The 25,130-nt window shown below is 45.6% G+C and overlaps 2 protein-coding genes and 1 long non-coding RNA gene across 5 annotated transcripts in view; 1 reads left to right on the top strand and 2 right to left on the bottom strand.

Moving 5' to 3' along the window:
• The window catches only part of LOC144937090 (neuronal PAS domain-containing protein 3-like), a 108,110-nt gene extending 103,542 nt beyond the window's left edge, over positions 1 to 4,568 (bottom strand). For both annotated transcript variants that reach the window (XM_078864343.1, XM_078864342.1), the window contains exon 1: positions 3,981 to 4,568. In XM_078864343.1, the coding sequence (XP_078720469.1) occupies positions 3,981 to 4,129 (149 nt within the window). In that variant the 5' untranslated portion in view covers positions 4,130 to 4,568. The remainder of the gene's footprint in view (positions 1 to 3,980) is intronic.
• A 731-nt stretch (positions 4,569 to 5,299) lies between these two features.
• On the top strand, positions 5,300 to 5,767 carry LOC144937005 (uncharacterized). Its single transcript, XR_013637545.1, has 2 exons — positions 5,300 to 5,358; positions 5,452 to 5,767. It is a non-coding gene; the product is annotated as an uncharacterized LOC144937005 (long non-coding RNA).
• A 10,587-nt stretch (positions 5,768 to 16,354) lies between these two features.
• LOC144937092 (A-kinase anchor protein 6-like) overlaps positions 16,355 to 25,130 on the bottom strand; it is a 126,416-nt gene continuing 117,640 nt past the window's right edge. The window contains exons 10-11 of one of the 2 annotated variants that reach the window (XR_013637568.1): positions 17,129 to 17,247; positions 16,355 to 16,523 (exon numbers count right to left, since the gene is read on the bottom strand). The gene's annotated coding sequence lies outside the window, so the exon portion shown is untranslated. Of the gene's footprint in view, positions 16,524 to 17,128; positions 17,248 to 17,293; positions 17,419 to 25,130 lie in introns of those variants that run through there. The other variant, XR_013637569.1, reaches the window with a different exon arrangement.

Here is a 25,130-nt window from a genome sequence, read left to right on the forward strand (position 1 = left end):
CATGTGTTCCCTTTTTTCTGTTTATTTATTTAGCTGTTTATATTTCGGTTCTTGGAAGAAAAAGACACAATACACGAATGCCTCCAACATTTATTATGAATTTGACAGTGATCTCTTGAGCAGTGATAATGGGTTTGCGCGTGAATTGATGCAAAACGAACAAGAAAATGGAACAAGCTGCGCCGTAATAAATAACGTAACGGTACAAACCGTTCAGATGTTGCAGTGTGTGGTACATCGACTGCATTGCCACGAAAAATGCGTGACGGCCAACATTACACCGCGATCATTTAAATGTCAACAAAAGCACTGGGTCTGCTGCAGGTCATTCAGTCGAGAGTACATGGGCACGTCTCAAAACGTCTGCACTCCAGCCGGAAGCCTTGAAAAAGTTTTCAGCGGTTCCTAATTTCACCAGCAATTCTTTGTTTCTGCTGCAAACTGTGCGTTTTTTTATTTATCTGCCAAACCACTGCCTGTGTGTTGTGAAAATCGTTCTTTGTAACGCCTTCTCGTTCGTTCATATATCTTGTAATGGCTGTGTAAACAAAACCAAGTAAAGACGCTCACACCATCGTGCGTATGGCCTTGTAATCGATGAATAATCTATCCGCCAAACGCTTTTCCGTTTTGTTTGCGACACTCACGTTCCTGCAATTTGGCTGCAAAATATGACGCGTGAAACAGATTAATTAACAAGACCTCCGCCGCCACTTTCACCATCTTTAATTAATGAATTGCAATCATGAATGTCGTGAATGTTATTTATATTAATGACTTTATACCAACGAATTAATTTGCATATATGGAATTCACGTGCGTCTGATCTTCTTATCGCTCCGTCCTTTTTTCTTCTTCTTTTTCTTCAGGAGCACTCAATTGCTTTCACCTTCTGAAGGTCCGTTCTTTTCGGATGCAGGCGGATCTTTTACGAGGTCCACCTTGCAAGCGATACATTATGAGCGCCCAGAGACGATGCATCACCTCCCGGCTAGGAGGCAGGGTCACGTCCATAAATCCATCCGGTGTGCGAACCTCTCCGAACGACGTCTGCAACTGTTCTCTTTGTTCTCCACATTAGCCTAGCGTCGTATCGATTCAGTGTGATTATCCCATTGCTAGCCAGCCGTATCTGAGCAAAGCAAAATCAATTCTTGTACAATCCCTCAGCAAGCAACCCCTTTTCCACGTCGAAACAATTATAGGCTCAACAAACCATTTAGATGCGCCACCTGACTCAAACTCCCACCAACACGAGCGTCCGCTTCCAGTTGTTGTTAAATTGGTGCGTGCGTTCATGAGCGCCGATGACTTTTGTGCTGAGTTAACCTTGCTCCTTATTTAAGGAAACTAAAAAAAAAACGCAAGCATGCTCATTTAAGAGTGACGGAGCATAATTACTTCTATTTCGATTTAAAGCTTTCGTGACTGCAGAGATTCATCTTCTTGGTTCTTTCGGTAAAGTCACGTAGAAGGACGGCTGCTTGCGTTGTGGCCGAAACGTCGTGAGAATTATTTTATTATGTTTTATTTTTATTATTTTATTACTTCCCTTCTACGTGACTTTACCGAAAGAACCAAGAAGACATAATTACTTCGTGATCTTTTTTAAAGGATGTCGAGAAGAAAAACTTGGCGTTTGCTCTTGCTGCCAACGTTAGACATCGCGTACATTCTGACTCGTAGAGACAGGGTGGGAATAGACGAGATCATCAGTGCAGTTTTTGTTAAAACATATTATTATTATCGTCACCGTTTTGAGATGTGATTGGATACTCGCTCGTCGCTGAGTGCAAACAACAAAAGTTCAATTTACGAGCGCACTTGTGACTTGACGCATTCACAGTGACAGCTCCTGACGAGGATGATTTAGACCCCACGCCCTCCCGTCGCTTCTCCCCTCGCTCTCTCCTCGCTCTCTCCTCGCTCCCTCTTTGCTCTCCCCTCGCTCTCCCCTCGCCCTCCAGGGCGCAGCGCACTTTAAATTATTGCATTCATTGCGGGCGCCTTTATCAAATTTTCTTGGGAGGTATTTTCTTGGAAAGATCTCAATCGCATGTCGCAGGGCTCGCGATGACATCACGAGGTGCCGAGCGGTTGTGAGACGCGTGCTCTGTTGGGTGTAGGTTGAACTTCTTTCGCGCCGTACGTAGCCAACCGTGCTTATTGAAGGTGCACTCGCTCAATTGGGCCTATGTGTGTGTACAAGCTTACAACAATTACAAAGCATATTTACGTTTTACAATAATGGACAGCCAATATGAGTGGGCCCTTCAAAAGTATATATTATTAATACTTTCATGGCCGATTGCTACACGGCACAAGTAATTGCTCAGACCCCGTCTAAAGAACCTGTCTTACTTTTGGTGTTGATGTGTTCATGCACTGTGCCATACAATTAGCTGGCATGATCGTGAGCAGCTGCGTGGTGGTGAAACGCAGCAACGATAATGGGTTATACACAAGAAAAAATATATACATTGTGAACCAATTCGTGTTCACCCGGTATGCGAATTTCTGATTGGAATAGAGAGAACATTTGTTATTATGTACATCTTTGCATCCTCATTTTAATTCATGTGCCTTTCCGGCATAATGAGCAACCTGAATGAGGCAACCTGTTTAAGATAGAACCTCATTCGTTAACTATTTGATGAAAGATAAGTGTCTTAAAACGAATTAGAAAATTTATATATTCAAGAAAAAAATTCTGTCTTTCAGGTGTGCAGACTTCTGTTCTTATCGACTGTAATAAATTAAATGCAAGCTAAACGAGTATGTGTGTGCATAGCTTGCTAGCCTATGTTCATTATAAGTGTGACTGAACATTACTACTATGCTAAGATTCTATGAATACACGAGGTGTGCTAGAGTGGTGTAAGCATGCAGGTTCATGTTGAAGTGACAAATTGACGCGTCTGAATAGCAGCATGCAGTTAACATACACACCATGTGTGTGTGTGCGTGTGTCTGTGGGGAGCGGTGGTGTAGCGGTTAGCGCGCTGCACTATAAACCTGGCGACCCAGGTTCAATTCGCGCTCACGGCCAACACCAGTGACGATTATCTGAACCGGTCCCGGGCCTCCCCTAGGTAGACTCAGCCTCAAATGAGTACCTGGTGCGATGTGTAAAGATCGTCACCAGGGAGACAAAGGCGGCCGGGCGTGGTGTTGGCCACCCATCCCCTCGTGTGCCGTGCCGGCCTTCATAGGTGCTCGCTAACAGCACTTGCCCCTACAGTTTGTTAAGGCTACACGGGGGATCTTTGTCTTTGCATGTATGTGTCATAACACACACACTTTATAGTGAATTAGGATAAGTTCATAGTTTAGATGTTTTTTTTATTATTTTAGTATGTTAAAACATTCATCCGTGAACCAACAAAAAGCTAATATAAACCTATCGAATCTAACGAGTATAATATGAAAATCCGAACGAGTGTATCAATATTTATACACGTACGTGTTATGATGCAAAATATAAACACACCCGAACGGAATACAAGCAGGCAATGTGTACAATGCACACATCTACCGAACTACACACACACACGCAAACCCCAACGCGCACACAGCACGCCACCTTCTATATCACGGGCACACAATTGCACAATCTGAAATGACTTCATGTGCTGGGTGGATTATTACATCGCAGAATCGCGAGGGGTGGCGGAAGCATGGGGAGAGAGGCCTTCATCCAGCAGCGAATGATTGGAATCGAGAGCGTTTATCATTCGTGTGCCTCTTCGACCATGGCTGATGATGATGATGATACAGACACAGAACTTATAGCAGCGGACACATGCAGCCGTGGTCACAATTGCCCCGCGCAGCCAGGGTGACAGTTGCGAGACAATCACTTGCCCACGAGGCAAGAGACACTGAGAGAGGCACTGGCAAAGAGCCGGTCATGAGTGGCCCTGTCCACGTGTATGAGATGGGACTGGGGAGGTGGCTGTGAGCGCTGTGGCAGTGCTTACCTCTGCTGGTAGGAGGGCAAGCCGAGCACGTTGGGAGGCGCTCCGTTGCCGGGGTCCACCACTCTGGCCGGGCCGGTAGCGCCCGGAGCAGACCCACCACCGCCTTCCATCGTGGCTTGAAAGCCAAAGTCTGGGAAAATCCTGATCATTGCCGCGATGGATCGAGCGAGAGAGTGACTTGTATAAATTAAATGTTTTACTGTTTATATATTTTAAAAAAGAAATACTAAATAAATAAAAACGAGCAATGTCCAAACAGTTTTGAAACAACTACAATAAAAAAAATCAGCTGGCAAAAATATAATTATTTTCTTTTCAATCACTCCTAACCGCCCGGACGGAAAGATTAAAAACAAAACAAAAAACGTGTGCGCCGCTGTTTGCTCGCTGTGCGCAACAAAAGTCCTCTTAGCAGCAAAAGTTTGATGTGGTCTCGCGCAGAGCAGTGGTGCCGTCCCACACGGACATCGTCTGCTGCTGCTGCTACTGCTGCACAGCTTCCAGCCGAAGGGCTGCTGCTCTGGTGGCTCAGGGTTGAGGAGGAGACAGGACGGCTGAATGGGGGGTGGTGGTTGTGGATAGACTTGGGAAGGTGGTGGTGGGGGGGTATGGAAGGGGTGGTGATGTGGGTGCGTGGGGGAGAGGGGGGGGGGGAGAAACGGTGGTGGTGGTGGTAGTGGGTGGTGGGAGTGCGGCGAGATGGTGGTGGGATGGGGAATGAAGGGGGGGGGGGATGTGATTGGGGTGTGTGTGTGTGAGCGAATTGGAAGAGAGCTCACACACACACACGCTCACACACACAAAAGTGATAAAATGCCCTGGCCGCTGCCCGCACTTCCGAAACTCGTTTGGCCTCTTCCCCGTCGCACGTGGAGCGAACGGGCGAGGCAGTCGGCCAGTGCGCACTGCTTGCTGGCCAAGCTGGATTAGCACGGCACTGATATCGGCACAGAGAGAGAGGGCTGGGTATTCCGGGGGAAAATCCACGGGGTGAAACCTCGCGAAACAGAGAGCGCGAGCTATGGAGGAGTTGGATGGGGGGGGGGGAAGTGGGGGGAGGGAGTAGTTGGGGGGGGGGGTTGGAGAAGAAGAGAAAAAAAACACACAACCCTACCGGGTCCCCGAGTGTAAATTCCGTCACATAATGAATGCGGGCGCAGAAAGACGGACGCACGTGCTGCGCATGCAGACAAGGGGGGGGGGGGCTGCTGCTGCTGCGAGGCTTGGCCGCCAATGCAGTCGAGGCATTTCCCTTTCACCCAGGGGCTGTGCCCATTTCACTGTCAATTTCACCCGGGCTGGGAGTGGGAGTCACTCCGGCGGCGCGCGGTGCGGGTCGGTCGGCTGCAACCGCACCCATGCGCACCGTCCCTGCCAGGTGAAGTATGGGTATCGTGCGATACGATGCGCACACTGACACTTCATTGTTGCTGCTGATGATGATGATGCTGCTGCTGCTGTTGCTTTTCAGAGGGGAGTACGGACGCGTGTGCGTTTTATCCCAAGATTTGAGCGTGACCAATTGGACGCCTCTTCGACGCCAACTCGAGCAAGCTGCGAATATGAAACGGTGTAATTTTGTTGTCTTTACTGTACAATTGCATGTGCTTCGAGTTCGCTGTTTTGTTATTGTCGTTCTCGTAGCCTTTTGTAATAGTGTTAGCATGTTTTTTTTTGTTTCTGTGCACGTTTGTCATCGCGTGATGTTGCTGATGCAGAAATGTCAAATGTTTTTTTCTTGTTGGTGATGTAGTTTACAGCAAAATAAAGCCACGTTATAAATGGAATGCTTGTGTCGGTCTATCCCGTGTAATGTGTGCGTACGCCTTTCACGGCGATGGGGGAGTGTTTCTCCTTTTTTCCCTTTAAGAATTCACACATTTTCGCTTTTTTTCTTCTTTTCAAAATGAAATTTCGACGTGTGTAGCTGGCGGGCATACCTATGGGACGGACAAAATTGCAGATATTTATTAATACCAAAAATATATATATATTAAGACCAAAATATATGACCCTATTCATAAGTTTCATTCGGCGGTTGATGTACGGATTGCTGCGCGTTGATGTGACAATTTCGAGACTGTTGGCGGTCCGTCTATCGTCGTCTAATAAATGATTATGATGATCATCAGCCGCAGAGGCCTCCCCCTACAGCCGTAACCATCCTTCACGGCCCTGCGATGCCACAGTCCATCTCACTCGTGCAACACGAACCATATTCGCGATGATCTCAAAGCAGCTCGGAGATATTTCTATCCGAACCCCCACGTTTTCAACACCAACATGGACCACGGAACGCAACATGCTCACCATATGAACGCATTGCATATCCAGACTTCACTATTAAAACGTCGATGTATTGATGCAACACATCTCTCAATATGCGTGCGTGTTCTGGATATTGATGATGTTCATACTAATCATGTACAGCCGTTTGTAAAGCCACTGCTGGATTAAGGCCTCCGACGCAATGTGTTGGTCTCGGGATTGATTGACCATACTTCACCTCGCTGACAAGTGCGGGTTGGTGAAGATTGAGGCGTGGAGGAACCCAGAACCCGTTCAAAGACCAACCGAAACACACTGATCCTACTTGGCCGTGTCTGGGAATCGAATTTACGATAGCAGCCGATTTCATAGCGCATTGCGCTGACCACTGCGCCACTGCTCCACCACCCGTGTGTTGCATTATCCGAGCCTTTACTGCTCACACGATTGTCAGTGGGTCCTTATTGGTCACACGATGCAGGACTTGAACACGCATTACAGCCCCTGGACACGAGCGCCGTGCCGGTCCGCTCACTTTGCTCGGCGTCGGAGCACGTGTGCGTAATTACGCAACGAAACGAGCAGCACACGAACAGCAGAACAAATTACATTCATTATTGCACTGCCAGGTGATGAGATTAATACAATAGGTTACAAAAGGCTTTAGCCGAGGTTCTGACGTGTATTTAATCAACACCCAACGGAAGGCAAAAAAGCACATCGCAGAGCACTAAACGTGTGCAAGGCTAAGACATTAATGGACATTAACGAATACTCGTGAAGTGTCCAGATGGGGTAGGTTTGTGTCATTGCCAAAGATAAACTGGCAGCTGCATACACTTCATAATCAACAGGCCTTAGGGTGCACCAAAGCGTACTCGTGTTATGGCTAAGCATATGGTGTCCATTAATAACAATGCACGATTACAACTCGAACACGCGCGCGCAAATACAGTTCAACTTCAACACCTTGCCGACGACGCCGGTCTCGTCTCTGCTCACATGAGCCAGCAACAGCAACGGACGCTCCTACTCTCATACACGAGCCGAGCTCTTCTTCAGCGTCTTCTGCGTATCTCACCATTGCCAACTCGCCACAGCCCTGGGCTCGCGCGTGAAGGAACCCGTCGCGACAGAACTTCACGGTTGCCTTCTAACACCCTTGCGCGTGACGCCGGCACAAGTGCGGGTTGGGCTCCCTTCTTGCTCGTTGTTACAAAGCCACGATTTCATTTCAGCCGGGAGCTGTCCAGGAAAAAATATTTTACCGGCAGGGTTCGTTCGGGTGTGTTATGGGAGGCCCGGGAAATATTCCATGAGTAATTAGGCTTCGTTTAAACTTAATTTGATTGCTACTCTGTATTCCGTTTTATGTTAGTATGTTTCATTCTGATGTGTCTAAATTCTTCTGATATGCGTATGTTTCTTGCTGTAGGATATTTGCATTCAGATGTCAGTTTGTGCAATTGTCTCTGTTCCCCATGCTTTTCCTTTGGAACAACCGAGGTCCCCCTTGGATATAGTAAGAAACAAAACACGACTCCACTTGTAGTCTGAATGGGTTCTAATGTACATGCACTGTCCTTTTGTCAATCCACTGCTGGATGAAGGCCGCCCCCACGCCGGCTAGATCGTGGGGATTATTTAACCATACTTCACCCACACGTGGTCCAGTGCCGGTTGATGAAGGCGACTAGTATAGACATGGGATCAGTGCCGGATTATCCTCGTAGCAAAAGTAGCTACATATGCTACGGGACCCGCACTTTCAAGGGCCCCGCGCTAAATGTTTTCAAGCTATCAATTCCAGTTCAATGATTCTGCACTTGCTCTATTACTGTACTACTATACTGCCTTCTACTTTTTATGAACGACTGAGTGTTTAAGGTTAGCGATTTGTCGTATCATCTGGCTGTATAGCAAAGAAAAAAAATACGTGTTAAACTGACAATTACTTTACTATGCAAGTAAAAAATGTGTGTTTTAATATTTGTGGGGTTTTTTTTTATTTAGGGCCCCTTTATAACATATGCTACAGGCCCCGCACTGGCACTGCGTGGGATCACCGAAGTACAATGCATCAAGAGATTATTGTCTGCACTTATCCTACTTAATTTGGAGCTTTCGTGACTGCAGGAATTACTCTTTGGTTCTTTCGGTAAAGTCACGTATAAAGATAATTAATTAATTATTTTATCTTTATACGTGACTTTACCGAAAGAACCAAAGTGCACTTAGCCTCTGCTGGCCACAACGTGACCCCGCAGCAGCCTACGCCAAACCTGACTGTGGATTGGTGGTCACCCATTCCAGAGCAGCACCATGCAGGCTCCACGTCGCTCAGCTTATGAGATCTGAGATGAGATCGGAACTATCCCGGGTAATTTGGTCAATGGTTTCTCACCTGGTTGAGAATAGAGGTTGCAGTGATGTAACTTTGTGCTGTACATCCGCCTGGCGGATGGCATGAACAATACTAATTTGCGCAGGCAGGCAAATTAGCATGAAGACCGTTCACTAAACAGAACAAGCAATTAAGCTAATTAATATTGCTACTATTCGCTGTATAGTGTCAACGTAGCAAGCAGCGAAATACTCTATGTAATCATCGTCGTCAGCCATGATTAACTCTATGCTGGAAGATGGGCCTCTCTCTCTCTCTCTCTCCATGGCGCCCGCCGTCTCTACTGATCTTGCGATGGAATTGGACAATGCTGTCGTCCTAACAATCCACCTAACACTTGCACATGAGACGATTTCATCGCTCAATTTCTTATCTCTAAACTAATAATAAACATTTACTTCATTCAAGTGAGTCTCAAGCCAGCGTTTTGTTTCCTGGAAGGTTCTGCGTTGGAAAATTTGGGCAGTTACATACAAGGGTGTGCTTGTTGGCACTCCTGTGATCATTGTCGGGTTATGAACAATGACTCAATTTATTCGGATTGATCCGTTTTGTTTCATTTTTTTGTGTGAATGTCAAGTGCACGAGGCTTCCTTCAACTATGATGTCGTTTGAAAAGGGGTGAAAAGTTTACTGGAATCTGAGGGATTATTGTGAACTTTTTCTCAAGCGTTTAGAATTATTGCAGAGGTTAATTAGACGTGACCCCACCCCCCCCCCCCCCATGTTTTACGTCATTTCATTTCGCCAATATATTAAACGCTGTATTATTAAGGAAGCAACATTCACCTCTCCCGGCGTATTATTTATTCAAATATTCGCCGGCGATTAAAAGTCAACAGCGTATTAATATTAACACGTAACTGGTTGCAGTAATTTCATTTCTCCGATGCAAAGTGCTCCCGTTCGACCTGCGTTATAGCACAAAAAGAGTAAAGCGCGCGCCCGCGTTTGCTCATTGGCATTTGCGAAAGAGACACGAGCTAATGCGTCTAATTGACAATGAGAGACTCCGCCTGTCAATACAACCACAATTGGGGACGTGCGCACGTATCCCCGTATTTGCTGTGCGCGTGTTTAATTCCACCGCGCGCGGCAATGAGTGCGACGCCAATGCTTGCGTGGGTTTCAAAGTGCCGCGTGTTCTTAGGCAGCTCTGCAAGTCAAGTCGAACGCACGGCACACGTCTTCCGTTGCTGCACAAAGCTCCCATGCGTGGTGCGAGTGTGTGTATGAGTAATAGAGAACGATAATAAACATAATGGAAGCTACAGGTTCACAGATGCCAACGCACTCCGATCTGAATGCAGCCGAATTTATTGCTTGATTAGATGTCTCGCCATAAATCTCTGTCAGCGGAATGTAATTTATGTATAAAGTGATGGTCCGTGTAGCGGAGTATCAGACAGTCTCCGGCTCATCCATTACTTGCAAGACAGCAGGGATTCGGGCCAGATGTCATTATTTACAGTTGCATTAATAATGCATCAACAACATATGCATATACATGATTGCGGGGACGATGTGCTTTGAAGCAAGGCAAATTTAGCATGCGTTTGTAAAACTTTTTGAAACGGATGTTTCCGTCGGAGACACCGACGGTGGTTTCACCATCGCCGCCTTTTGCCCATTTCCCACGCCGGGATCCCGATCGCAGTGGCGAGAGGTGTGCTCAGCCCGGGCGACTCCCCGTAGCTCGGCGGCTGTAAAAAAATGAAAATGATTGCAAATTAAATGGGTTATAAAACCGCAGTTAAAGCTCGAGCCTAAATAGCAAAGTCACAGCTCAGAATAAGGGCTCCATAAATATTTGTAAATGTCGTCGGTCCGGCCCAATGCCGCGCACATCATAATGGGGTCCATACCGGTATCGTAACCATCGGTGTCTATTAAGAAATTGTTATTGCAGGATTATCGATGCTTATTTTTACTTGACTCTTGCAAACAACGCTCGTTATTCATGGATTTAATGAAAACGCATATATTTTTTTTACAATGTATTTTTGAGATGCGTGGACAGAGAGAACGATCGATGCATAGACAGCCGGGCAGCATGCAAATAGGTTACATTGAGCTCGCTATTTGCCTGTCATTAACACGCAACTGATGGCATTTACACACTTCCGATAAGTATCGGCAAATTCAATCCTTTGCCAAAATAAATCCTCTTCCGCGCCTTTCCGATCCACACGAAGCAAGGCGGCTCTCGCCTCGAGTCCGTCGCGATACAAAGCATCACTACCCCCCCCACACCTCCACTTATTCCTGCCTTCCTGACTGCCTTGCATCCTCCACTTTCCCCCCACACTTCCACCACCACCTCCTCCTCGCCCACTTTTTATCCCCCCGCACACCAAAACCGCCCCCCACCCCTTGGGCACACATTGAGTGTCGATCAGATCACGGACAACCCACCGTGACCGTCCGCATTGCACAATGGGGCTGATCGACCACGTTCCAAAAGGCAGAGGAGCCGAAGCGTTTCTCTGAGAGCGCCTATAAGGGATCAATCAACTTGTGCATCGGGACCCCTTCTCTCTCCACACCCCCCCCCCGCCCCCAATTTGTGGGGCAACCGCATTTGGAGGCGGTCACGGATTACAAAAAAAGGAAGAGGGCGAGAGAGAGAGAGGGGTGGAGGAGAAGGAGTTTGTGTACAGGATTAGCTTGAATCCATCCGAGTGCAACTTAAGCCAGCCCCCGCTGCAAGAAGCCTTCACCCTCGGCCGAGCGCGTGGATGGAAGTTTGAAACGAGGCTAAAGCTTGCGGCCCAGAAGAGAAAGGTAGACCCCATCGGGGTGTGTGGGGGGTGTAGCAGTGGGACAGGAGCGAAAGTAAATCGGTTTCACTTTTCTCCCAGGATGTTGAGCTGTGTGGATGCGTGGGGAGGAGATTGGGATTGAAGGGAGGAGATTGTATAAGGGGGGGGGGGGGGGCGGCGGCGGGAGGAGGGGGGGGGCAAGAGACCTGGGCGCTTTTCATGCGTGATTGTCCGTGACACGCCGAGCTGAGTAAGCAGGGGGAGGTTCAGACGAGACAGCTGTGCCGCCTTGCGCCTTCTTCTACCGCAGATCCCGGTAGAAGCTCATTTAAAGGAACTTGAGCGTCAGCAAGGTTTTAAAGTTTTTTTTCCTTTTGCAGATTTATTTTGAAGGCGGTTTTTGTTTAAATCCGAGATTGTAACATCCCAAGTAGTTACAGGAGAGTGATGTGTGTTGTGTGTGTGTGCGAATCGTAAGGTGTGATGGTGGCATCTATTTGGTTCGCGATTACGACTATGGGAGTAAGAAAATGAACTTTAACGCATAGGCTTTCGCGAACGATCTTATGCTCAATAATAATGATATTTATTGGGTCAGATCGAGTAAGTAAGTTGCAAATCCTCATCTACCTGGCACCGCCAATGTATAAAGTGGTCACGTGAACAAACGGGCCAATGTATGACTGCTTGCATGTTTTACTGCTTCTGCCTTCAGCCTTGGGTAGAGGGGAGACTTCATTGTTTTTGATTTTAATCAATTTTCTTGTTGCCCATTTTGCGTGTCCGGCGCTTACAAGGAAGAATTTGCGCTCGGAGAATATAAAGGGGGGGAGGGAGGGGTTGGTTTATGAGTGGTGTCCTCTGGGTTAACAGTTCCCCTTGTAAAAGGATGCGTCCATGTAGGGAAGGCAGATAGTCTAACAAGGGAGGTGGGTGAGGGGATAGGGATGTGGAGGGAGGAGCTCATTGTTAAGTGTTGTGAGATTTCGATTTAAAGCTTTCGTGACTGCAGGGATCCATATTCTTGGTTCTTTCGGTAAAGTGACGTAGAAGGGAAATAATAAAAGAATAAAAATTAAAAACATAATAAAATCTCACGACGTTTCGGCCACAACGCAAGCAGCCGTCCTCAGGTGAAGAACAAAGCTGTCGGAAAGACAGCGTCCTAAGTCACTGAATAGAAATCTAAATTGTTCAAGGCTGCTTGCGTTGTGGCCGAAACGTCGTGAGAATTTTATGTTTATTTTTTATTATTTTATTATTTCCCTTCTACATGACTTTACCGAAAGAACCAATAATATGTTGTGAGATTCCTCTCCGCCACATCGGTGGTGCTACTGAAGCAGCAAAACACCGGCACGTTCGTTCATCGCGTGACAAGTTTAGTCAGAATATTTATTTTGATTGCAGGAGGAATCCGATGAGCTATGAAGCTCTTTGTCACAGATGTCCCAGTTAAGGGCAGGTCAGCAAGTAACAACAGGAGTACAAAATAGAGAAAATGGTAAGCAAGTCACTGAATATAAATCAAAATTGGGCAAGGCAGCAAAAAAATGACAACAGACCACGCCAAGATATCACCACACAGTAGGAGTCTCTCAGTAAAAAATGGCACATCAACCTTGAATAATCGATACAGAGCTAACGATGAAACTTACAAATCATTTTTTACAAATGTGACTGCTGTATCGAACATTGGATCTTCTGCTTCAGGATATTTTTGAAAGGAGGGTTTTACGATGTTAATCAAGGAAAATAAAGTTGTTTCCAAAAAGGTTGGTGCTGCAATTGGGCCCGGTCGGATGGAGGGGGGTGCATGACACACAACTCACTTCCATCACGTGACCCTAAATCAATTACGCGTCGTAAGAAAAGAGTTTGGGCCAAACAATAATTGGTAAGTGCATAATTGTTTTGTTCATGATGAAGCACATTCAAAACATGAATTGCGTTAAAAGTGCAACACATAATACCTCACGAATTATAACATGATTCCATGAATACGCTTAACATAGCTAATTATGTTTTTTGCGAAATAATTAATTGAAGGTAATACACTATTAAATATTACAATATCTAAATACATCATTGCCAACCAAAACAGGCCTTTTTTACACCAGTATATATGTAGATCACACCACTTGCCCCCACACATCAACATTTCCTTAAAATATTTTTTATTAAACCGTTAAACTGCACGTGCAAACAGCCTTCTTATTTGTTATTAGAATGCCGTTTTCTCAGTTCCGTTTACATGTTCAGCGCTTTGTAATTCCACTGCTGAATTAAGGCTTTCCATGTTTCACCATACTTCACTACGCTGATCTATTCTAGGCTGGTGAGGGTTGTGGGAGCCCAGGACGGCATCAGATATCACCCACTACAAACTTTAGCTTTGGCCGGGAATCAAACTCATGTAGTTGGGTTCATAGTGCACTGTTCTAACCATTTCCCCGCACAAATCTGGTGCTCTACCCCACCAATAACCATAATAGCTTCTGACATTACAAAATAAAGTGGGCTGAATGGATGCAACACCTTATTTTAACATTGTGCTTTCCCTAAACATTTAAAAAAAGTATTTGTCCTGTTACTTGTTATAGTAGCATATGGCTAAATCACCCGCAATCGTGCGTGGGTTAACAAAGGGCAGTAAATATCATCTATCGCAGTGCGTTCTATCTCGATTTGGAAACTAAATGTTGCTCGAAGTGCACACACTTTTAGAAACGTAACACTCGAATGTCACGTTGGTGGCGCATACGGACCGTCGGGAGGGTTTAATCGTCTGCTCGCGGTCATGCTCAGGAGCAGTGGCAAAGTCATCGCATCGCAATGACTTCGAAGATAAACGATCGCGTGTCCAGATGTTATTAGCATCTAGGCACATTAATGCCATTCTCACTTCCCCGACTGCAATTGTATCTAGTTTGCTAATTTGTTTTTAATGCGGACACGGAGTTTAATCGCTCTTGTTCCACTTTACGTTGCTTCGGGATGAATAACTCGCCTCTCCGACGCTCACCTTTTTTTTTAACAAATCATCCCATGCACCCCGTGCTTTCAGCCAAGGTTCGGTGGTCCGATGGGGACAAAGGCTACGCAACATCATGTAAGGGCCCTGTGTTAAGTATGAACCGACATTCCCATGGTCGTACCACACACCCTTATCTGTAAACACCTCCCATGCCACCTGTTCTTTGCCCTCGACCTTTACCACCCCTCCATCAGTGTGGATTAAGGGCCACACGAGATACTAGCGGGAAGCCCATTGAGATTCAAAAGGCTCCCACCAACTCCACAGACAACTAAGACAAAGATCCCCCGTATAGTTTTGACAGACTGTTGGGCCAAGTGCTGTTCGTGAGCACCGATGGAAGGCTGGCACGACACACGAGGGTTGAGGCTGACCAGTACCACGCCCGGCCGCCTTTGTCTCCCTAGTGGCGATATTTACACATCGTACCAGGTACTCAATTGAGACCGAGTTCACCTAGGAAAATCCCAGAACCGGTTCAAATAATCGTCACAAGTGTTGTCTGCGATCTCGAGTCGCTGGGTTCGTAGTGCAGTGCACTAACCGCTACCCCTACCACTTCACACCCCCTCCGTACACACACACACGCACCCCTTACTAATGGCACAAGCCCACCCATTGTATGATTTTGAATCGGCGTTTGCGTTGCGCACATACCGATTGTAAGGTGTATAGGCAATGCTGGTGCTAATAAGCCACATTTTTCGAACGATCAGGTCAAAGGTCATGTGAGTTCTTAAAATTGACCTGGTTCGCATTACACCACGAATGTTAGGCTTTTAAATGATGCCAAATTAATTCATTTAAATTAAATGATGCCAAATTAATTCATTGAAATCGGTGGAGCGGTCTGGGAGTCCTCGAGAAAAATACAAACACATAAAAACGAGCTGCTTGTTATGTAGGTATTTGCTGGTATATTGTGGCATTCAAACAAACACTAAATTCAGCTCACAACATGTGAAAACAACAACAGCAGGGCATCATCTTGAATACTGTACTTCATACCCATTCACCTTCACTTCGGCACAATCGATCTTACGCCACGGAATACTCAATCAAAACAAGCTGGCTTCTTTTTTTATGCCTTTTTCGCCAGTTTTATCCCGATTGTGTTATTGGCGTCATGTCACGAGACAAAATATCCATTCAGATCTATCGCAGGGCAGTGCAGGGAAGCAGATATCACAGCGCTACCTCTGAGAACCCTTCACGTGACCTCTGGTCGACACAGTAGAAGCTCTGAGTCGTAGTGTCAGAGACAACACTCAAGGCATTTTTATCTTTTTTTTAAGAACGTACACACGGGATAATTAAAATGACACTGAGAAAGTACAACTCAAGGTAGGTGACATCTCAGCCGATGGGATGTTCATCATTGTTTGTAAGTAATGTTTTGAAGACCTGTCAGTGACAACGTGGGGGGGGGGGCACAACCAGTCTCCCGTTTGTTCAGTCGTTTTAATTGCCTTGTATTTTTAATATTACAGCAACCGTGTTGACAGTGCCAAGCTGCAAGTAAGGGTACATTTAATATCTGCGATTTTTTAGCAAGTGGTCGAGGATGTATGGGAAATTAAACCCCAATCATGAGAAGTACAAGGCAGAAAACACATCCACAAGATCACCGAAAGCAAACGCTGAAAAAATATTAAACGTTTAAAAATTCGTATTAATGCATTTTTTTTGTTTGGCAAACGTGCACAGCTGCGGAATGTGTGCACACGGGCGTTACAAAAAATAAATTACCGCTGGGGATGTTTTTTCATCTTACAACTAGTCTACAAATTCACACGACTGAGTGTCTGAATATAACAATTCCCTTATGACTCAAGTACAAATGACTTTCTGACCACGGAGTAAATCCAGTAGGAAATTATTGATGCCGACAAGGAAACCTCACTCAACGTTTTCCGTGCAACAAAAAAAAGCAGATTCATATTTTTTTGCTAATGAGTAAATGTAAGCCACGGTCACATCAGTCTTGGTGTGAAACTCAGTAGCGTGAATGCAATTTGAGGTTGGATGTTTTTTTTTACTTTTCCTCTTCTAGACTTCACGCTTGTTTTGCACTGAAAGTGAGAAAATTTACATGATGGATTACAGGACACCTTCGATTCCATTTGGCTCTCTTGAAAATGTAATTAATCACGTTTAGATAACTAAAGGAAAGATTTGCAATGTTTCGTATCTTTTTTTATTGTACGTACTAAAATGTTGTTTTACCCAGTAGATTAACCATTTAGAGTAAAGGAGGGCAATTTGTGTAAATCCGTATGTAAAATGTAGTTACCTCTCAATATCCTTGAAGGGTACGATTTGTGTTACCGGTAATGATACATTCTTTCAAGTTTTTGTCATAAAAAAATACTAAATCGGTAGAAGACATATTATTGGTTCTTTCGGTAAAGTCACGTAGAAGGGAAATAATAAAATAATAAAAACACAACTATATTTTTTTTATTTCCCTTCTACGTGACTTTACCGAAAGAACCAAGAATGTGAATCCCTGGAGTCACGAAAGCTATAAAATCGGTAGAAGACAGTTGCATTTTGGAAATTTTCCCAACAAATATCAGAAATGAACTTTCATGCAGGTGTTTCGGTGCCCAGTTGTTGTTTCCATAAATAAGTTGGTGCCACCTCAGGGCAATAAAAAGTATAATTTTTTGCTCACACGGGAGGAGGCCCTTCTGGGTAGCTCAAGGTGAAAGCTCGATAGAAAACACTCCCCCTGCGACTTCTTGCAATCCTTGGGCGGCAGCAGCAGCAGCAGCAATCCCAAGATTACCGCAGCTGCCAGGGAAAGGCACAGCGGACAGATTTCAGCCCGCACGCCAACTCTTCGGGCTCGGAGCGGCGAGCACGGCGGCGGTGTGGCAGCAGGAGTCAGCTGTTGATTCTCCAGCAGGACTGATGATGGCCTCTGAGAGGCGGTCACACGTCTAGAGTCCCGTGATCGCATTCCTAGACAGTGGGAGATGATGAAAAAAATGTATACAGCAGGAGCTGGGGGAGATGGGCAATTGAAATGGTCCACTTCTTTAAACTGTAATCACCCGTACAAATAAGGCGTGTAACTAAAAAACTTATGGTTGCTTCTTAAACAGAAAAACTCTTAATAAAGATAAATTACTGGTTATCAATCAAGTGTAAAATTGGGTTTCCTAAAATAGCTTTAATGGTTTTAATTACACAGCTATGTTCATTTCACTGGTCCCCAACTTAATGTAACAATTTCCAACATGTGAAATGATTGATGTTGTTTATGAATAAATTATATACCATCTGCAGCAATGTGAGCAATAACGAGGAGGGTTAGATGCAATCTTTCCAGGCAATAAAGTATATTACATGCAGCCTCCTGATGAAGGACAGCATGATTTGCTTACAGTGTCAAGCAAAAACCTCACGTAAATCAAAGCTTCCGAGAGACCGACCGCTTCACAGCGAGACGCGAGAAGGAATACGGAGAAACAGCATGATTACTGTACAATTAATTGCACTATCAGACGGAGAGAAAAAAAATGTTCATCACTTTAGCCATTTTTTCCCGCATACTTATAATTATTAGCCATTACCTTCTTTTTTTCATTGTCTACGTGAATGTTCATCACAAAATAATATGCAGATCCTCTACAGCTGAGATCTTAATTTACAACGTCGCTGTGAACGATTCCAAATTAATGTTCCTGAAATGGATTTTTAATATGCAATGTTTTATGTGCGTATATATGTACAGAATCATAACTAGACTTTTTAAAGCCCCGTGTATGCATACGGTTGGCAAGATATGTTCACATATTAACATTATTATCAATGTGACGTTTCATTATTCATGAATGTGAGGGGCATCGTGGTGGCGAGATGTTGTCACCATCTCTTTGTACGCAAGAGGTCGTGGGTTCAATCCTGACCCCGTGCCTGACGATGCCTGTATATTTGCAGTTCGTTTGTTCTCGCTCCCCGTGGTGGCGTGGATTTTTCTCCGGATCCTCTGGTGTTGCCCTCCACAGTTAGAAACATGCACTTAGATTATTTGGCTGCTATTCGTTTCCACATATGATGATATAAGGAAGCCCCTTTGATGGGGACATCATGTGTGGCCAGGTCACCTCTGAAAAAGCTAATAGCTCAGTGGGCTGTACCTGGTGAAATAAAATAGTTCAGTTCAGTTCATTGCTGTGGCAGCACAACATGGATGCTGCGACATCAAACCAACTTGGAAAAAATCCAAGTAAGCAGGGACCTCCCGTTCCACCAAGACCAGCTTGCTCGACCCTCCACGAACTCGTCCGAGATCGCGGAAACCGGTCTGGGATCGCCGTGCCGAGACGACTGCAGGAAGCCGTCGACTGCAGAGCGCTGGGGGGGGGGGGGGAACGCCGCGGGGTTCTGCGGAGGTTCTCAACCACGGCCGCATCGAGGGCCCCCACCGCCACGGCTCCGCGCGGATTTCTTCTGCCACGACAACTGCGGCGGCTCCTCGAATCAACCGCTTCATCATTAAGTCTCGATGGAAAACTCGTTTATTTTAGAGCCGCTCTTTTATGTTTAGTTTGTTATCCCTTCACCCCGCACCTCCGATTAGCGTGGTTGGCTACGTACGGTGCAAAAGAAGTTCAACATACATCAACATACATGCATACAGAACTGTGACCAGTTATTGCTGTGCACTCCTCTTCGACAAGCGTGGCATTAATGATGACCCACAGTGCAGTGACTGCGGCCACCCGACCCAAACAATGGACCGTACCATGAAACAATGGACCGTACCGTGAAACAATGGACTGTACCATGAAACAATGGATCGTACCGTGAAACAATGGATCGTACCGTGAAACAATGGACTCCACCATGAAACAATGGACCGTACCGTGAAACAATGGACTGTACCATGAAACAATGGACCGTACCGTGAAACAATGGACCGTACCATGAAACAATGGATCGTACCGTGAAACAATGGACCATACCATGAAACAATGGATCGTACCGTGAAACAAATGGACTGTACCATGAAACAATGGATCGTACCGTGAAACAATGGACTGTACCATGAAACAATGGAACGTACCGTGGACTGGGCAGCGAACGCGGCGCTATTTCCGAAGCTATTATCACGTGGCTCAACTTAAATCCGGACGTATCATTTACACATGCTTGTCAAACGCTAAAATAAGAAGAAGACGACAACAAGAAGCCCTGTCTATATTTGTGGAAACACGCTTTGTTAGAGCTACACATTGCGCCATCCAATAAGGCACAGTGCTGCATCACTTTTAACCACATATTTTGCTGAGACTTTGAAAAAAAACAAGTTTTCTTTATGAGAGAGATAATGTGCCAAATCTCACATGAACATCAGATGAACAGCGCAGACATTATCCTTTGTAGCCACGGTATTGAACGCCTAACATGCAGACGATGGACACATGTAACTCAATTCACACACACACACATTACAGATTCTGGCGATTTGAATAATTACGTTCATATCGGCCCTCGCTTAAAACCCGTTAGGCTCACGCGACCATTTAAATATAATTGGAGGGAAAAGCAAATATTTAACCTTTTCATTTGTTGAAATAAATAAGACCACCAGACGCCTCTCTGCCCACAGTGTCCCAGTGATCGCGGGAAGTCTGTTGGGACTGATATGCGCTGTTTGCTGTGTTTTTGTAAAAAAAAATTACACGGCAGAGAAAGTAACGTGTTGGTGATGGAAGAAGAAGTAGTAGTATAAGAGATCTGTGTTGACATAAGACACAGCAGTGGCGCTCGACACGGGGAGCGGGTGGGGCCTGACCACACTCAACAAAAGGGGAAAAACCTGCTCATGTTCAAACCGTTATACTAAACTATTTCTTTTTATTTTACCAGATAACTTCGAACTGAACTATAGAACTCTTTTTCAGAAGCGACCTGGTCACAAATGATAGCTCATCGAAGTGGATTATCATCACGTGGACATTTGTAGTGGCCAAATACTCTCCATGCACGTTTCTAAACGTGGAGGGGAAAACCCGGAGGACCCGGAGAAAAATCCACACGACCACGGGGAGAGAGACCAGACAAACTCCAAATATACAGCAGCAGGCGTCAGGGTCAGGGATTGAACCCACGACTACCTGTACACCAGGCGAGGTAGTTAACATCGCGCCGCCATGGCGCCCGGTGGTCTTTTAAAGTTGATCAACCGCGCACTATTGAACCCTTGAAGAGCAGATAAGATACAATTCTGCAACAGGTGTCTGCTGGCACCTGGAGTGAACAAGTTGGCGTGCTCGTCCCCAGTGAACACGTGTTGAGCGATTGCACGAGGGGTTTTTTTCTGCTACAGAGCCAGTCCCCCCCCCACCTCCCACCAAACCACCTTCTGTGAGGCAATGCCACTCTGCGCTCTACCATTAGCAGGGCTGGTCGGGGACACTCACGCACGCTCGCGCTTTAATTGTATCTCTGGAAAACGCAGGGGGCAAGCCAGCGTCAGCCCCCCCCCCCCCCCCATGTTGCCCGTTGTACGTTGCTGTGCACGCACTGGGGTTCATCGTTTTGTTTTCCCTTAAAAATGTGCCATTACTCGGATTTACGTCACCCCCTTTGATGCCATTCCGCAAAATACGCCGTCACTTCATTGGCACCGCTAGCCGGGGTTGCATCGCATCAGACCAAACTCAGGCCGGTGACGGCACTTTCCGACCCTCCTCGTATCCGTCGCCTGCACCCAGCCCGGGCACGAACTACTTCGCGTCGCGCGTAAAGAAACGCACCGCACTCTGAGAGTGCGGTGCGTTATTCACGTGCGGTATTGCGGCGATTTTCAAAAATTGCTTTGATTTACGTCGTTCTGATATTCGCCGCACATTTCAGGAATGCATCCGCGACCCGAGCCGGGGTGTGACTGTATTACTGCAAACATACGCCACCATCAATCACCAATCCCTCCCACCCCTACCAGTCTACATACATACATGCATTCACATTCACCGGCTTGCCGCTGAAATTCAGGATATTGTGGATTAACACAACACGATTGCCGTTGGGAGGTGTGTGCAACAGTGAAGGCTTTATGTTGAGGTCAAATTATCCACCACCTCCACGCAGCACACTCGAAATTAGCTCTGTGCTACCCCGAGAATCGGCGGCCACGAGGAAGTGCGGCTACCAATTTCAATCCGCTGTGTTTCCTTCGCGGTTAAGGTGACTCCTTTGTGTATCCAAGGACAGGTAGGTTTGAAAGAGAGAGAGAGGGTAAACCAAAATTGTGGTTAAATTTGCAATGTCATGCCCCTTGCACTAATATTGAGCAAGGTGATGTTACTGCTTAGAAGTTTTGCTTAAAACGTTGCTCTGCACAGCAGCACCAAAAAGCCAACAAAACGGGTTGTGTACGGAAAGTGCACTTGCGAAACGTGCCACCCTTTTGTCAATCCACTGTTGGAAGAGGGCCGTCACATTACGCGCGCTTCGTGGCTGTTATCTGAACCACACCTCACCGTTCGGGTGAGTGCGCGTTTGGTGAAGGTGGGGAGCATAGCCGCGCGAACATAGAAGTATAATACAGCAATCATTTGTTTTAAGCTCTGACCTTTGTTGCCCGCCACATAGCCCAGGAGCAGCCAACTGTGTGTCATGGTCGCCCATCCAAGCCTGTTTAGCTTACAACATCTGACAACTGCAGGCACATTCTCGGTGATTCGGTCATCGATACGGGAAATACATTGCAAAGGCTATACAATGGTAAACTTGCTGATCCAGATAAATATTTTTAATCACACGAAACCGATTTAGAAACAACAATTTGGTTATTTACAACGAGGCAAAGAGTTAAATCGAATTTTAAGTTTGAAATGAAATTGCACACATATGTTGCTGTCTATATCAAAGTATGAAAAATACGAATTTGTTTGACCCTTTCTGACAATAAAACAGGAGTTGTGTTAAGACGTTCAAACACCAAATAGAAACCTCTTGCAAGAAATCAAATCTGCAGCAACCACACTTACTTGTGACGAACATGCAATGTATTTTAAACTGATTGGCGTACACCAAAGACAGCCTTGTTCTTCTAGATTTAAAGTTTTCGTGACTACAAGGATTTACACTCTTTGTTTTTTTTCGGTAAAGTCACGTAGGTAAAAAATTGAAATAAACTAAATCACGACGTTCGGGCACAACACAAGCGTCCTTCTTCAGGTGGGGGCAACTTAGCGAAAGCACAACCGCTTAAGTGGTGGAAGCACACCGCTTAAGCAGTCGTAATTTAATTTAATGTAAAAAAATTACCTACATGACTTTACCGACAAAACCAAAGAGTATGAAGCCTTGTTCTTCATTGCCTAGTCCAGGGGTCGGCAACCAAAACAACAAGAAGAGCCATTTCTTTCCAATTCGGTACAAAATTCAGTATTTCAAGAGCCGCAATGCATCTATGTACATACGTACATATCGTCAAGAAGCAGCCCGTAAAGAGCCGCATGCGGCTCCGGAGCCGTAGGTTGCCGACCCCTGGCCTAGTCTCACCAGTGTCAGACCAGAGATCACCAAAAGGCGAACAGCACAAAGACAATGCCACACGTATCAGAGCATGTTTTGTCTGCATGTTCACCACAAGTAAGTGTGGTTGCTGCAGACTTGATTCCTTGCAAAAGGTTTCTATTTGGTTGTTTGAACATCATAACATCTCCTGTTTTATTGCCAGAAAGAGTAAAACCTACTCTTATTTTGCATATTTTGCTGTCTGTTGGTTATAGATTTTCTACACTGCTGCGTGGCAAAACATCCATATGCTGCGATTAAGTAGTTCACTCTTCTCGTTGAACAAACTATTTGCTCTGCATCTTGGGATTTACAAGATGTTAAAATCTGACACCTGAGGGGATAAAGTCATTAAAATAAACCATGAATTCCCATCAAGTTAATTCTACATATACAACTTTCACTTCCAAAGCGTGAATATATTGTGAGGCCATATGAATAAATGGCATGGTGGCTTGGCGTTGCATTGAATCAGTTAATATCTGTATCCGTTGAATATTTTTACTAATATGTAGCCTATAATTTCGATTTAAAGCTTTCGTGACTGCAAGGATTCATCTTCTTGGTTCTTTCGGTAAAGTCACGTAGAATGGAAATAATAAAATAATAAAAATGTAACATAATCAAATAATATAATATTATGTTTAATTTTTCTTATTTTATTATTTCCATTCTACGTGACTTTACCGAAAGAACCAAGAAGATGTAGCCTATAATAATGCACAACTCATCATTTATTTATGTATCACTATTTATAACTTTAGCATAGCCTGAGTGTTCTTGGAAGTAGTATTTTATGGTAAAAACAAACGAGTGTGCTGCAGTAATAAAGAAGGCATAATCGTAGCCTGTGAAATAACTATATCTGGTAGGTAAAACATGTAATGAAATACTGCATCTTCAGTGACCATCGCCACCCCTCTCCCTGCCACACTGACATGGCCCCCGCCCAAGCCCCTCGTCCTGCGGATGGTGGGGCGCAGAGGTCTGGCTGGGCCCGCCCGGGTTACGTGGGGGGAGGGGGGGAACACCAGCTCACCAGGCGCTTGCTGACGAACACGACCCCCACGCCTGGCTCCAGGGGTGTGTCCCGGTATCCCTCGTCCGGGCGAGGTTCTCTGATTTTTGTAAAAAATTAACCATTCATTGCGGCCTTTTTTTTTTTACCAATATTTGTCTGGAACCCCCCCCCCCAGACCTGTTCGCCAAGGGAGGCCCTACCAGGAGCACAAGACTACAGGCGACGTAGCTCTGAGGGTTGTTGGAACACACAAACCCCACCACCACGATACGGTTACGATTCGTCGGTGATCGGAGACCCCGGGGCCGGCCCGGGACACGCTGGTGGGACGATGTCGCTCGGCTGGCCTGGGAACGCCTGGGAATTCCCCCAGGAAGAGCTAGAGTCTGTATAGTGTATAATGTGATAATTGATTTTTTACCCTTTTATCTGCCAACAAAACGGACACCTTTTTTACGAGGAGTCATGTTTGCACAGACCACAATACCTGCAGTCATAATGCAAACAAAAAACATAACTCTGATAATGTATGCACTGTCCTTGAAGTTGATTTGTCCACACCCGAGACAGCTTTCCTTAGAGCCTAGTCTCACATGGATTGGACCAGATGACGCCAAAAGGTGCCAGATAAAAGGGTAAAAAGCCAATTATCATATTTTTTACTGGCAAATGAGGTACCAATGGTGAGTGTATAATGTGTTGTGTATAATGTATGGTAGTGTAGTGTATAGTCGTGTAGTGTATAGTGTATAGTAATGTAGAGCTAGAGTCTGTCGCCAGGGAAAGGGAGGTCTGGACCGCACTACTCAACACGCCGCCGCCGTGACCATCACCAGGACAAGCGGACTGAGAAACGAACGAATCTTAAGTGATCATTAACATCGTGCTCAGCTCATGCGTCCAAAAGTCACCACCACCAAATCGCAAGTGATGTTATACTGTAGTAGGCACACCGCATATTCGTTGCACTCCCTTGGCGTGCTTAGTTACCTTTGACTCTGCTGGGCCGGCACTGTGGTCTGGTCATTGCAAGGGACAACAGTGGGTAGATACAAAGGATTTCAAACTGATATGTTAATGCATCATGGATAGAACTGGACAGGCGACAGTCGACCTA

The sequence above is a fragment of the Lampetra fluviatilis genome, chromosome 18 (assembly GCF_964198595.1).
Source record: "Lampetra fluviatilis chromosome 18, kcLamFluv1.1, whole genome shotgun sequence".
In the NCBI taxonomy this organism is placed as follows: Eukaryota; Metazoa; Chordata; class Hyperoartia; order Petromyzontiformes; family Petromyzontidae; genus Lampetra; species Lampetra fluviatilis.